Source organism: Eublepharis macularius, chromosome 4 (genome assembly GCF_028583425.1).
Source record: "Eublepharis macularius isolate TG4126 chromosome 4, MPM_Emac_v1.0, whole genome shotgun sequence".
Lineage (NCBI taxonomy): Eukaryota > Metazoa > Chordata > Lepidosauria > Squamata > Eublepharidae > Eublepharis > Eublepharis macularius.
The window spans coordinates 120,620,875-120,635,606 of NC_072793.1; the positions used below are offsets into that span (position 1 = coordinate 120,620,875).

The 14,732-nt window shown below is 42.8% G+C and overlaps 1 protein-coding gene across 2 annotated transcripts; it reads left to right on the top strand.

Moving 5' to 3' along the window:
• Window positions 1-408: 408 nt before the first annotated feature.
• GATA2 (GATA binding protein 2) lies at window positions 409-13,240 on the top strand. 2 transcript variants are annotated; one of them, XM_054978799.1, is made up of 5 exons: window positions 409-637; window positions 1,711-2,340; window positions 5,438-5,616; window positions 10,010-10,135; window positions 10,966-13,240. In XM_054978799.1, the coding sequence occupies exons 1-5, from the start codon at window positions 409-411 to the stop codon at window positions 11,263-11,265; spliced, it is 1,464 nt and encodes a 487-aa protein (XP_054834774.1). In that variant the 3' UTR covers window positions 11,266-13,240. The 2 variants fall into 2 exon arrangements, with proteins under 2 accessions (XP_054834774.1, XP_054834775.1); XM_054978800.1 differs by having other exon boundaries at window positions 5,471-5,616.
• The last annotated feature ends 1,492 nt before the right edge of the window (window positions 13,241-14,732 follow it).

Consider the following 14,732-nt stretch of genomic DNA (forward strand, 5'->3'; position numbering starts at 1 on the left):
TTGAGGACTAGTGGAAGGGGCCGAAGTGAAGACTTTGAGGGGAGATATACAAAAGCGGAACCCTTTCATCTTTCTCCTTCCAAGCTCTGTATCTGTGATAGCAAAAGTTGCCGAACTGTATCTGTTGGCTATAGCAGGACTTGTGCTCTTGGGAGTACATCTTCAAAAGCCCCGCAACGTACTAATCTTTCCTTCCTCCTTACAGGTGGTGACCCCAGGTGTGTGGCAGGAGCCTCTCGCAACAACTTCCCTGTTTAAAAGAGGGACACGGTTACTTTTGACTCCCTTCCGAGACCATCCGTTCCTTTGAGAACTGTACTATTTTTTTTTTTAAAAAAAAACACTTAAAGCCAGTTTTGGCTTGGAGGGAGGGGGGCTTAGGGGGGAGTGGGGGAGAAACCCACAGTCATGGAGGTAGCCACGGACCAGCCCCGTTGGATGGCCCATCACGCCGTGCTGAACGGGCAACACCCGGACACTCACCACCCGGGACTGGCTCATAACTATATGGAACCGGCGCAGCTCCTACCTCCGGACGAAGTGGACGTTTTCTTTAATCACCTGGATTCCCAGGGAAACCCGTACTATGCCAACCCGGCCCATGCCAGAGCCAGAGTCTCCTACAGCCAGGCGCACGGTAAATCCCCCACCCCCACCTCTTTCTTGCTTGGCGTTTCTGCCTCGGGCTTTTGCTGTTCTTCGCGGAGCAGGGACGGAAAGATTTCTGGCAAACAGCAATTGCGAGAAGGGCGATCCGGATGGCTTTCGTCCGAGAAAAAGCTTGTGTGCGTGCGTGTGCGTGTAAGGAGGCTGGGATAGGAAAGGGAAGCAGCGTGTGTGTGTGTGTGTGTGGGGGGGGGTTACTTGCACAGATCTACCTCTCAAGCACAAGGCAGGGCCGTTTTCCAGATATGAAATGCAGCCCAATTGGAAATATTTTATTCTGGGACAGTGAGCATAAGTGTGTGTGTGTGTGTGTGTGTGTAGGGGATGCCTCTCACTTTGGGATGGGGGACACAATTTTTAAAGACGCATAGAAGTCATGGCTAAAACAGTGAGGCTCGCCCACATGCATTTGTTCAAACTTTCTCCTCTGCTGAGAGGGGACGTGTGAGTCTGCGGCCCATAAGACTGGCTTATTCTTTGGGAAGCGGCCCAGGAGCGAATGGCAGCTGCTGCTTGCTTTCCTTCTCACTTAGAGAAAGGCGATCGCTGCGGGAGCTTTGCTGCCCAGTCCGCCGGGTTCCGTTCCTTGTTTGCGGGAAGGTGCTGGCGGGGCGGCCTGGCGCCAATTCCATTCATTTGCTTCAGGCCGAGGATGGGGGCTCCTCCCCGGAGTCCCTTCCCCCGGCTGCTCAGCCAGGTCCCCTAGTTTGGGCGTATGCTTGGGCCCTTTCCTGCCCACTCCTTGAACGGGCCCCGGGGTCTCACTGCTGACCCGCGCCGCCATTTGCGGGGGTTCGGGCTGGGATGAGTTCTCGACCGAGGGCTCTTGAGGGGCCTTCCGGGAGGTGCCAACGGGCTGCGCGGCGGGGGCCTGCTCGGGCCCTGCGTCCCTGCTGCGCAGGGGGCTCCTCTCCGGCGCTGTCCGGGGTGGTGGTGGAGGTGGCCGGTAGAGCTGGTGGGCGCCGGGGTGGGGGCAGCGGGCGGGAGGCAGGCTCCGGCCTTTCCTGACTGACGCCCTTTCCCGCCCGCCTCTCTGCCCCACAGCACGCCTGACCGGGAGCCAGATGTGCCGGCCCCACTTGCTCCACAGCCCCGGCCTGCCCTGGCTGGACAGCGGCAAAGCGGCGCTCTCGGCGGCCCACCACCACAACCCGTGGACGGTGAACCCTTTCACCAAGGGGCCCCTGCACCCGTCGGCGGCCGGCGCGCCGCCCGGCGCCATCTCGGTGTACCCGGGCGGGAGCAGCTCGGCGTCCAGCGCGGCCTCCGCCTCGTCGCTCACGCCGGCCTCGCACTCGGGCTCCCACCTCTTCGGCTTCCCGCCCACGCCGCCCAAAGAGGTCTCGCCGGACCCCAACGCCAGCAGCAGCGCCGCCTCGCCCGCCTCGGCCTCGGCCGGCGGCAGCAGCAGCAGGCAGGACGACAAGGAGCCCCTCAAGTACCAGGTGGGCCTGGCCGACGGCATGAAGATGGAGAGCGCCAGCCCGCTGCGCAGCAGCCTCGCCGCCTCCATGGGTGCGCAGCCCTCCACGCACCACCCCATCCCCACCTACCCCTCCTACGTGCCCGCCGCCCACGACTACGGAGGCAGCCTCTTCCACCCGGGCAGCTTCCTCGGGGGGCCCGCCTCCAGCTTCACCCCCAAGCAGAGGAGCAAAGCCCGGTCCTGCTCAGGTAAGAGGCTCTCGTTCGCCCCCCCCCCCCCCCAATCCCGTCCCGTCCAGTTTTTAGAAGGGAAGGAAGGGGGGAACCTGGCCCAGGAGGTCCTGCGATTGTGTCTAGTTGGAGGCAGGGATTTAGGCCATGTTCGAGATAAGAACAGGGTGATGATGACCACGACCAGGATAATAATAATAATAATACCGTTGATGATGCCAGATGCCCTGAGGAACATGTTGAATTTAAATTCCACCTTGAACATTAGAACTATTATTTTTGCCCTTTCATGAACTAACAATTCTAAAATATTAGTTTATTGCTAAAAACTATATAATGCTTATCATTGTGACAAAATAGCTACTCTTAATTTGAGAGTTCTGTTTTGTGACATATTCCATAAATCAAAAAAGATAAAACATCATACAGGATTAACTAATTGGTGAGGTTTAAATAGGTTTTTTTTTTTAAAAAAAAGTCTAATGCTGAAGTTGTGACCCCTTCATACTGGATTTATTAAAGTAAGAATAAACCCACACCCCTGTGCAATAATCAAGGCAGATAAAAATCACCCTGCATGTATCAGTCTACATATACGGAATAGTTTTGTAAAGTCCTTGAAGACCCTTTCTATATAAAGGGGTAGTTAAATGTATTAAAAAGGGGGTAAATATCTATCAGGATTAAGTAATTTTGAATGTCACTTTTTAATATGCAGCACTTGGACTTGAGTGGATTTGCACTGCTGAATTTCGTTAAGAAACCAAATTGAATTTATTTGTGCGTTTTATGAGGACAGAGGAGCAGCTTGGAACAGCAGGCGCATCCCTAGCTTTCAAAAGTTTAGTTTGTTATTGCTAATTGGTTGTAGGCTTGTTGTCTCTTGCTTCAGATTCCAGCCACTGGTCTCTGCAGCATTGGGTCACTGCTGGGCCCTAGGGACACAGTAATCCGTTGTGTGTGTGTGTGTGTGGGGGGGGGGAACCCTGGCAGATCTAAGTCATGCAAATCAGGGTTTATATTGAAAAATCTCTTAACGCAGCAACATAAAGGCCTAGGCCAGCTGTATTCACTGGAAATGCTTGGCAAGATCCTGTATTTCTTTGCCTTCTTTTGGGGCATCTCCATGGAATTGCTTTTGTTAATTTTCAGTGGAGTGCATCTTTATTAAGCAGAGCAATTTGCGAAGAAGAAACTGTTCAGGACTAAAATTTACAAGGCCATTTTCTTAAAACTTCCAGAGGGCCTGATTTCCTTCAGATCATACAGGGAGCAAAAGTTCAAATATAGTTTACATACCAGTGCTGACTACTAAGGTACCTTGTAAATACTAATTTAAAAGAATCCAATAAAGCTGAAAAAAATGTGACACATCTTAATTCCTCCTTATCCCTTTTTGTTAAACATGTCACTTTAATATTTTATTCTCATAAAAACTTCATTCCAGAGACTCCTTTTTACCTTAATTTCTTAAAAAAATACATTTAATGAATAATAATCCCAGGAATACAAATCAAATTTGTGTTCATTTTGCTACGTTAAAATTCTTCCCTTTTCACCCTCTATCAGAAGATGATGAATTTGATTTTGCTTTATGGTCACATTATTCCAGCAGTGTGACCGTAAAGCAATATAAAGCAGGATATTCATGCATATATACACATCTCTTTTCAAAGTGGCTAGTAATTCAGAAACATGATCTCTTTTATGAGCATTGCAACAAAAATATCACATGTTTTACTGCCTCAAGATCTCTAGTTCAAATCACTCCCTTTAGAGAGAGAAGGAGGGGGAAAATGTCACACTTTGCCTAGTAAGTGAAATAGTGTTGTTTCCGGCAGAGAAACAAAATATAATTTAAAAAAAAATTCTGCATTCCACTGCTGCTTTTGTAAACAGTTCCATACTGTGTGAATAGTCAGCCACCTTAAAAAACTTACCACAATATGTTTTTTAAAAATTTGATTTGAGTTTTCCTAACTTTTGTAATAGAGACCCTGTCCTGTAGATGGAACTGGGGAGAGTTCGTGACCATTTAATGTTTTTGTAGGAAAACCAAGACTCACGACAAGGCGACTCCTGCAGCTTCCTGCCCAAGGAGGGACAAAAGCTAGGAACTCAGCTTTACAGAGTTCCCTCATTTTTCACTCCAGCCTGTACTGTTTAAAAACCACCCACTCCATAGATTAAAGGAGACATAGACGCTGCTGAACTCAGCAGAGCCTGCTCGAGTTACTGGGCAAAGTGTATTTCCTCTGCATTAAATACTGTATTATTTGCATAAACTGCATCAACAGAATTTTCTGTATTGAATATACTCACTCTCAAACAAATTATTTTTTAACAAATAACTTTTTTTTGGTTTTGTGTGTATATATGTGGATTTTGGGGAGGAACAAGCCATATATATTTGAGTCTTATGAATCAGGCCCATCTGAAGCAACCTATGGCCACTGAATATGTAGAATAATAATATGAATAAGCCAGGAATAGAAAGTACACATCATAAATCAGAACTTCTTGGGAAAGCATAGCGTGTAAAGAGAAAAGCTTTTAAAAGTTTAAAAGCACCTCTCTCATGTAACATTATGCTAAAGTTTCTTATTGCATTACAGGATCTCTAGTCATTTTCAAACACCCTGCTTTAATATTTTACAGAAGGGAACATTCACAGGAAAAGTTTGGGACTGCTTGGGGGTGGGGGGATTTGTCCTCCCAACTAAGTAATAATTCCAAATTGCATAGCCAACCTGTAGAATTGTTGCTGTTCCTACTTTCACTTCCAGAGATGAGGAGAGCGCAGTCACAGAGCTGACCTAGATTGAGGGAGAAGTGGAACAGAACATTTTCTGTCATGTTGCATGTCAAATGATTCCAGTTCTATATGGACACAATTCTTTTCTGATCATTGTTTTTATAAAATGTTGTTTGCATATCAGTATTACTTTAGAGATGTCCTAGAGAGTTTAGACCCTTGTTGCATGCACTGAAAATGTTGTCACTAATGCCTCTCCCCCCCCCACCCCTCTAAATGCATTGAATATTGTACTGTTTTGACTTCTGGAATATGCCTCAAAGGACAAAGCAAAAAGCTTTTGTGAATTTGTTTTTAAAGAAAGAAATCCGGTTTCTTCGTGTTTCCATTTAGAAGGCAGAGAGTGTGTCAACTGTGGAGCTACTGCCACCCCTCTCTGGAGAAGAGACGGCACTGGGCATTACCTGTGTAACGCCTGCGGGCTCTACCACAAAATGAACGGTCAAAACCGACCTCTCATTAAACCTAAACGGAGACTGGTAGGTGTCTCTTTCTCTAATAGGGGCTAAATGATTTAATGGGACCACACACACATCTGATGGAAAGGCAGTGGCTTGACCCATCTCTGCTTCAGAGCTGGTGTGGAATGTGGACAGCAGTACATGAGATCCATATCACACAGAGGTCACATCAAAGCCTAGAGAAAGGTTTTGGGGATTCCAGCCACAGCCATTTCATGTCAAGGTTCAGAATAATTGCAATTTAGTGTATATGTTTCTCTGTTTATGTACATTCACACAATTAACATTTGTATAGCACTTTCACATATGTTATTTTATTATAACCTTGCAACAACACTGCAAGGCTGGGTCAGTATTATTATGCTTATATTACAAATAGGAGAGAGAGGCTGAGAGAGAGACTGGTTTGTCTTTTCTTTCTCCTCTCTCTATAATCTTCAGATCTCTGCCTGTTTGAAGACGTGTGACAAATTCTGCCTGCCTGTTTGTTTCTGTGGCCGCACTCGGATCACTTTTATCCACACAGGACAGCTTTAATTCATTTGACCTCTCGGACTGTTCAGAAGAAGGTTGGGATTGAAAGTGTTAGTCATGTCCACACTCCTTGCCTAAAAGTACAAAAAGTGACCCAAGGCAGAAAGTCAAAGGAGAATCAGATGAGTCAGAGTTGCTGCTATCGGCACAATAATTATTTTGATAAAGTAATTTTGTAGTCATAGATTCCATGGCAAAACTAACATTAGCCCTCTTTTCAGGCAATCCTCTAATTGCCCTTTTAAAGAGCTGATTATTTTTCCATGGAGTCACCTATACTTTGTATTTTCATTTAAAAAAAAGGCCTTTCTAAGCTCCCAGTAGTAGTTTCCTATCCGGATATCTGTACGCTGAAGATAAGGAAACTTTGTGTATCTGTTTCCTGACTCTAAAAGCTTTAAAGAGTTTCTATAGGCAAGGCATGCCAGTCAGGCTGGCTGTTTTGAAATTGCTAATATGCTCCGTTCTACAAATGCTGTATAAAAAAACTGCTAAGAATAATATTTTTGGAGTAATGTGATTTATGGGGCCTAAAAATCTCTTTGCCATTTGGGGGGCTTTTTTTGCTAGAGCAAAAAGTGAGATATCTAATGGTCAGATAGGATGCAGAGGATTTCGGCTGTGAGTCAGAATTTCAACAGGGTGAGCTTCTTAATGACTTGCTTTCCTTCTGAAGTGACTGACATGTCTAGAAAAATGTTAAGACAACAGTGTAACATTATCGTCTCTTGAAGGCTGAACTCCATGCCAGACTAAATGGGGACAGGCCATAGAGTTAAGCAGTAGAGTCTAGTATCAATAAACCATCTCAAATATGCAAACGTAGCTCCAAATGTTTGGTGGAAGACTGCAAGTTCTTAACTTACTGCAAGCTCTTCTGGGGAGCAAGTTTTTTAGATTTTGTTTTTTTTAAATGTCTTTTCATTGTTTACTCATTTGATCAGCAAATGGGAGGGAAAACTTACATTTCGGAAGAGATCATTGACATAATGTTGCTTATCTGTAAATGATGAAAAATCATAACTCTTGTCCAATAATTAGATTAAGTATTTAAATGCAGTATTGCTGTGTTTGTAATTCTGTGAATCAAGCGTAGTGAATTATGCTAAGGAACTTCTGAAAACAGTTTCAGTTAAAAAAATAATAATGTGGTAATCTGGATAGCCCAAAATATTTTTGTGCCTGAGACAGAAAATCCAAATCCCCCCTGCTTTTTGCTGTTGTGCAGTCCTACTAATTTTAGTAGGGCTTATGCCAGACAATGTCCTTGCAGACTATACATCATGGGTCCCATGTGCCCGTTTTCCACTGTGCTGCATGCAAGTAACAGCTTTAGCTTGCCCCATGGTAAGGCCATCTCAAGATTTCTCAAACTGTGTCTACTCTTGCTTTGATTTCTGAAACAGCTGGAGCACTGATTTCCTTTTTGAAAAATTTTATGACTTATTTGCTCTACAACCCCTATTACATTCTCTGTTGTAAAAATAAATTCACATCAGTATATCACTGCCATTTCTCAACTTTAAGACCTAGAGAGTAAAGAAAAATGCACTCTGTTACAAGACTCCTGATGAACCTGTAAGAATTGACAAACACATTGGCCGTTTTCACACGTGTCCGTAAGATCATGTGAAACTCATGGAAAGAAGCATCTTCCTAGCACAATTTCCAGGCACGATCCCCTTTAATGGCGTGATGATGTCAGAAATTGCGCAATTAAATGGGTTTGTGCTGGGAAATCACGCTAGGAAGACGCTTCATTCCATGAGTTTCGTGCAATCTTCCAGAAGCTTTTTATTATTATGTACTGAAAAATAGCTGTGACTTGGAGAATCAATGTTTGTTGTTCATAGCTGAGTTGGTCAAGCCTCTCTTTCTCACATTTAGGAAGCTCCAAAATTTTAGTAAATGTGAAGCTGAGGTTAGAAGATAGGAATGGAGCACAATTTCCATCCTGAGCTTTCTCTAAAGGATACCAAGAGCTTTCTTTAAAGGATACCAAACACTCTTCTGTCCCATATTGTGCCACAGCAGAGTGGATGGTTGCTCCCAGAGCCGTTTTTGTGGCTGCTTCAAAAATCTCCAGGGAATTAAGCCTCTAGAAATACATCACAGTTTGAGTCAACTGGTATATGTCCCATGCACCCTGATTGTGCTGTTATGGTTGTGAAACATTTTGAGGCTCAGATGGTCCATGCCTTATATGTGTTAGAAAATACGTATCTCCTCATAGTATTTGTCAGATTGCACCGAATGGAGATCACTGAAGATATTTCCTGGAGCAGGATACCTTTGAACCCTTTGTAAGAAGGATTCTTTCCCAAAAGAGAGGGTGCATTTTTCTCACAACAAAAAAACTTTCTGAAATGACCCCATTGTTTTCAGGGTTATGGGTCACCCAGCCAAGTGCCAATCTAGGAAAAAATGAGAGTTTTGTGTGAATGTACATCTTACTTTAGTTTCTTTCATGTTGAGAAGCAGAGAAGCTTTTTTCCCCTTGGAGTTGAGCAAAGTTCTAAAACAACAGGGGTAAACACAGGAATTTTTTCCATAGATTTCTGTACAGTCTGGGCTTGCTTCACAGGCATTTAAGCTTTATAAAACTTGGTTTTGTTGTCCTTTAACTCATAGAGCCAGTAGTGTGTCTAGTCAGCAGTTTTTGTTTTTTATTTAATTTTCTAAGGCTTCAATTGTAAGCACACTTGCCAGGGAGTAAGTCCTATTAAACTCAATAGGGGTTATTTCTGAGTATACATGCTTAGGATTGCACTGTAAGTATGTAGCAAAACTTAAGGGCCAGCTTAATTTTCCTCATTTTATTTGCAAAAGGGCAGTGATATACCACTTATATACCTTTTTACCAAAAGCTACAATGAAAGCTACCATGGGATTTGGTGTAACAGCATCTTTATAAGTGCTTATGATAGGCCATACATTGAGCACAGCATTGCAAATCTTAATGTTACAGCAGTGTGGCAGACAGATATTTTGGTCTGAAGGGTCAGAGGGTTTTTGAAAAAGCTGTCAGTTTGGATGAACTAGTTGCCTAAATACACTAAACTATCAGGTTACAAATTGCCCTAATTAGAACTAAATGCACTTTGGGGCAAGAGTACAATTCATTTCTTTAAGAGTTTTGGGAAATCAGAAATCTGGATAGCCTGCATTTACAGAGCTGTATTCATGTAGGGTTTCATGAGGGATGGGTGCAGGGACACAGAACATTTGTTACTTTTAGTGGAAATATTAGAATCTGTGATGTATCTTGCATTGATTGTACTATAAATACTCCAATAAGATGTAAGTTAAAAAAGCAAGACAGCAGTTTAGAATAATGTTTCCGTGTTATTGCTACTTCTTTATTTGGATAGTAAGTTTTAGACAGTTCCTCTATAATTTTCAGTACTGGACATACAATTTGGAGTGCTATATCAATTCTGACACATGTAATACTTCCATGGATGAAGGTTCATTGGAGAGGTAGCTTCATACGTACAAAGGATGAGAAAGCAGGCAGCGTGTCAACAAATGAATGGTGGGATATTTGCTGAACCAGAATACCACTGTTATGGACCAAACAACATATTATACATTAAAAGACTTCCAGAAATCAAAACATTCCATGTTAGTAGCTAGACATATTTGGACAGTACAGTGAGCCTGGCTCATTTTACTGACTGGTTCTTGGACGCATATTAGCATGGTGCTCAAATTCCTATTTTCAAAGAAAAATACCCAAACCCGAAGAACACATTTTTAAAATTACATTTTTTTGTATAACTTATTTCATAAAGACTTTCCTTTTAAAATTAGAGTTGTGTTTATCTGCTGGTAGAATGACCATTGTCTTCAACAATTTCTCCCCCTCTTTCATTAGTCAGCAGCTAGGAGAGCAGGGACTTGTTGTGCCAACTGCCAGACAACCACGACCACCTTATGGCGACGCAATGCTAATGGGGACCCAGTCTGTAATGCCTGTGGACTTTACTATAAATTGCACAATGTGAGTATTTGCTCACCGTGTGTCTCTTTGCTTGCTTAGCTGAGATTGATGCTTTAACTGTGTAGCGTCCACCAGCACACAGGGTCTTTTTTAAAAATAAAAAAAAGCTCTTTAAGGTTCCCCTGGGAAGTCACAGCCATTCTTTGTTGGCATAGTGATGCTGTGTTCAGTGACATTACAATGTATTAGCTTGGCTTCTAAAGCGTGGGTAATTAGGCAAAACAGTTACATCTCTAGATTGTAATGAAATGCTCTCTGTCTCTCCAGAAATTCAGAGGCCATTTGAAATGAATTCATGTAAATGTTAATCTCTGTGGAGTATCTTTAGGAAAGTGTGGCTTTTTTTAAAAAAAAGTGCTGAAGTATTTAAAAAGCTCAGATGAATTCTGGTAGGGAAACATTTGATATAATTTGACATTATAATAATGGAAGTTGAAGATTTTTCTTCCCCCTGATTAAAACCTGAACAGGGTGTGCTTGTTTACATTTTTTTTTACTTAGAAAATGATTGAAAGTTTAGGATAAATCCAAGGAAAGGAGGGCTAGATACTGCCAGATTCAGTCCTGCTTGTTTTTTTGTGGCTGTGGTTTGTGTGTGTGGTTTTTATTTAAACAAATCAATGAAATTAAAATCTGCAGAGAAAAAGAGTAATGGTGTGTGTGTGTGTGTGTGTGTGTGTGAGAGAGAGAGAGAGAGAGAGAGAGAGAGAGTGATTTCTAACAAGCACATTCCCCTTAGGGAAGTGGGGAGGGAAGATGTCCCACTATTTTTATTGTTACATAAGAAGGCTGTTTTGTCCACGTGAGCCTGATTTTCTCATTTCTTGTAGGTGAACAGGCCCTTGACCATGAAGAAGGAAGGAATTCAGACCAGAAATAGGAAAATGTCCAACAAGTCCAAGAAGAGCAAGAAAGGCTCTGAGTGTTTTGAAGAACTTTCCAAGTGCATGCAAGAGAAGTCTTCTCCTTTCAGTGCTGCAGCCCTTGCCAGTCACATGACACCCATGGGGCACTTGCCACCTTTTAGCCATTCTGGACACATCCTACCAACGCCTACCCCCATTCACCCATCTTCCAGCATCTCATTTGGACATCCACACCCATCCAGCATGGTCACAGCCATGGGATAGAACCTGAAGATCCAAGGACCCCAGCAAAAGACCTAAAATCACCTGGGCTTTGCCTAAAATGACACCAAGGAAAGATTCTGCCCAGAAGAGAGAATGTAGGGAAGGAAGTTAAAAAGGGGATCTCATTCCAGTGTGGTTCGATTCTTAGTGCTGGACCTTGCAATGATGGGTCTTCTACAGAAATGCTTAATGGTGCCTGTTATGCACTTTGCCCCCTCAGGTAAAAGGAGAAAGAGGAACTCACCTGTATGATAGGATACTTGCTGATCCCAGCAGAAAGCAAAGGTGGCTGAAGCAGTAGAAGACGCTGGAGCCAGCTTTCCTTTCTCTTTGTTAATTACTGTGAATATTGTAAAGAGATTAGCAGCCTCCCAAGGCAGAGGATTCTGAGAGGTAGCCACCCGTGCTGGATTTCTATCTTGGACTTTGTTTTTGGGAAAGAAAAATGGACAACTTTATAAAAATCTACTTTTTAAGAAAACAAATCAGACACAGAAAAATCATTATTTATTTTGCTCGTGTTCCAGAAAGAGCTTCAAAACCCTTGCATGTATTTGTGAATCTTATTTTATTTTTTTAAAAAAGAAATGTCCACCCTAGTAGGAACAAATTTGGTTTTGATTGCTTAATGGCAACTGCTTTGATTCTCTTCATTGCTCTTAGATTTAAAAAATTCTACTAGGAAGCGGGTGAGTGTGAGAGGGGGAAACTTGTTGCTATCGTAAGTTACAATAGTCTCGAGGTGCAGGTTATTTTGGTGTAATTTTTGCAATTTTTTTCCTCAATGTGAAGATTTGTTTTTAAAGCATGGCATCTCGCAAGAAAACAGATACACTGGACACATGGCTAAAGGGTTTTTCCGTAAGGAACAATCCTGCATTGGCTGGAAGATAAAATACAGGATGTCAACATGTCTTCCCCATCAGAGTTCTCTGAGCATTCCGGTGGCTTTAGGAAGCAGCAACAGATGTCCTCACACACTATGCAGCCTACCCTAGGCCCCTCCTGCCCATTCCTTCTGAATGTTATGCTTTGTTAACATCAGATAATAAAACAGCAGCCATGTACCGTCTCAAAGCCTGTGTACATCTTGCAGTTGTCCCTAAGAGATGTCACTGCTTTAGACAACCCCACTTGGCTTCTTGTCTGCTAGGTTCCTTGAAACCTGCTCCGCTCACCAAGCTCTGCAGCCTTAGGTTGCTCAGCCTGTCCTGTACTACCCAGCCACCTGGTCAGTGGTGGGTTGCCCCCTCCACTCTTGGCCACTACTTCTTTCTCTGCTTTCTCCCCCCTCATCCCCCTTCAGGTAGAATCATGAGAAGAAACTTTCCTGCAGCCCTAGTTGCTGTTGTGAAAATCTCCTCCATCTTGCATTGGGCCACACCCCTTTTGGAGCAACCCCTATGCCCTGCTGTGCGTTGCTGCTGTCAGTTCAGTGGGTCTTGTGTGGAATGCCTGTTTTATGTAAATATAGGCAGTAAAATAGCATGCTGCCTTCTACCAGCTCAGACCATTGGTCTGTCCAGCCCAGCAATGTCTGCTCCCTAACTGGTGGGGGCAGCCGCTCTCAGACAAGACCCCACCCCTGAAATCCTTCAACAGGAGGTGCCATGTATTGAATCTGAGGTCTTCTATGTGTAAAGCATGTGTGCTGCTATGGAGCTGCAACCTCCTCTGGTGGCTTGCCCTCTTGGGGCTTATACACAGCACAGCTCAAATGAGGGTAAGGAAAATAAAACCTTGACATTGCAATCATCAGTCATGATCTTTTTGTCTGTTTTATCAGCAGAGATTTACCAAGATACAAGACATATTATCTTGCTGATCTGCTACTATATTTTTAATATTGTGTCCAAGCATAGTTGGAATTTGCTATCCATAAAGCATGCATGCCACTACAGATTTCCCAAATGGGATAGCATGAGGGGCAGAAAGTGTGAAGATCCACAAAAGAGCAGGGTGGGAAAGACAGAGAGAGAGAGGGAGGGAGGGAGGGAGGGAGGGAGGATCATTTTCAGATTCTTCCAACAGTTCAGATGCAGGATCAGATACTGAACAAGGGAAGATGATCTCCTAATGGGGAGAACAGGGGGTATGCCAACTGTTTCCTGTAGCATGTTTTTATTTTTAATGAAAGTCAACAATGTTGGAAAAAAGTTATCTCCCATTTTGCAACCGCATTGTACGTAAACAACTGAAAAATAAAGCTCTTGCCAGTGTGAAGTGTATTCTCTTAATTGTTATGATCAAATGACTCTCATGATCACAAGGTCCAGTATAACATATGATGTACATATTTAGCTATATTTCTGATGAAAAATGCCCCTATGATCGGAGGGGTTTGATAATGTAAACCGCATAAACTTAACTCTGTGACAAGCTTTTTATTGTTTTTTAATTTTTTTTAACCAAGCCAATTGTATCTTAACTGCAAAAGTCTGCTTAAAACAAAAACAAAAGGGTGTACATTGTTTTTTTTCCCTCCTGAATATGTAATTCAGCTATTTGATAAAGAATGAAGGACCAAGCATCCAAAGCAAAACTTTCCTTTTTTTTCTGGTCTGTGTAGGCACATATAGCTGCACTTTGTAAAGAAGTAGAAATAATCACCAAACCAAACAAATAAACAAAGAAAATTCTACTTGAGCAAAATTACATTTGCAATTCACCAAGATGGAAATTATTAACTTCTTTCCCTTTCCCCTTTTTCATTCTTTTCTTTTTTGGCGGGGTGGGGGTGCTTTTAAAATATGGTACAGTTAGACCTTATTTGTAAACCATTGAAATTCCTTTAGTATTGGGAGTGTTGGGGGTGCCTGGGTGTGAGAAAGAGGGAGGTTACTGATATTAGGGAGCAATCTAATCAGCACGGCTGCGGTACAGTCACCATTTACTTCCGTGGGTTGAGCTCTTCACAAATCCCTCTGAAATGAATGGAGGCTGCACAGCAGGAGAGCTTGCTGAGCAGGATCCACAGTTGACAAAGTGCAATATATTGTCAGTCACTGCAGCGTAGTAGAAGAACCACAGTCAGGATTTAAATTATTTTGTACTTGTATCAGCATAAAGATTTGGCAGTATTTTCTGTTATTTTTTTTTAATTTTTGCTTAAGTTTTGGATTAGTGAACTAAGTTATTGTTAATTATGTACAACATGTTTATATATTGTCTGTAAAAAAAAGTGTATGCTTCCCTCATATTCCTTCAAGGTGAATACTGCTAAGAATAATAAAAAAAATACCTTTTTTGTGAAAAAAAGTTATTGCTCGGATTTGTGCAATTCAGACTTTGTTTTATGGGCCAATATTTTATAATAATTCCCTAAGTTATGGATTGCTGGAGATCAGAGGGGGGCTTTGGTGTTTGAGTCAATTTGGAATGGGGAGCAAGGAGAGGTTTATTTTTGCATCAGAGCTGGGATGCACAAACATTTTGTTCTGAGCAGCAAAGCTGCCCTTGAGTCCTCC

What these genes read in the sequence shown, in the direction of transcription:
- GATA2 (XM_054978799.1), top strand. Translation starts at nt 409, where the DNA reads ATGGAGGTAGCCACGGACCAGCCCCGTTGGATGGCCCATCACGCCGTG. An exon ending in CTCCTACAGCCAGGCGCACG is followed by an intron (nt 638 to 1,710) that starts GTAAATCCCCCA and finishes TCTGCCCCACAG; the next exon opens with CACGCCTGACCGGGAGCCAG. An exon ending in TTTACTATAAATTGCACAAT is followed by an intron (nt 10,136 to 10,965) that starts GTGAGTATTTGC and finishes CATTTCTTGTAG; the next exon opens with GTGAACAGGCCCTTGACCAT.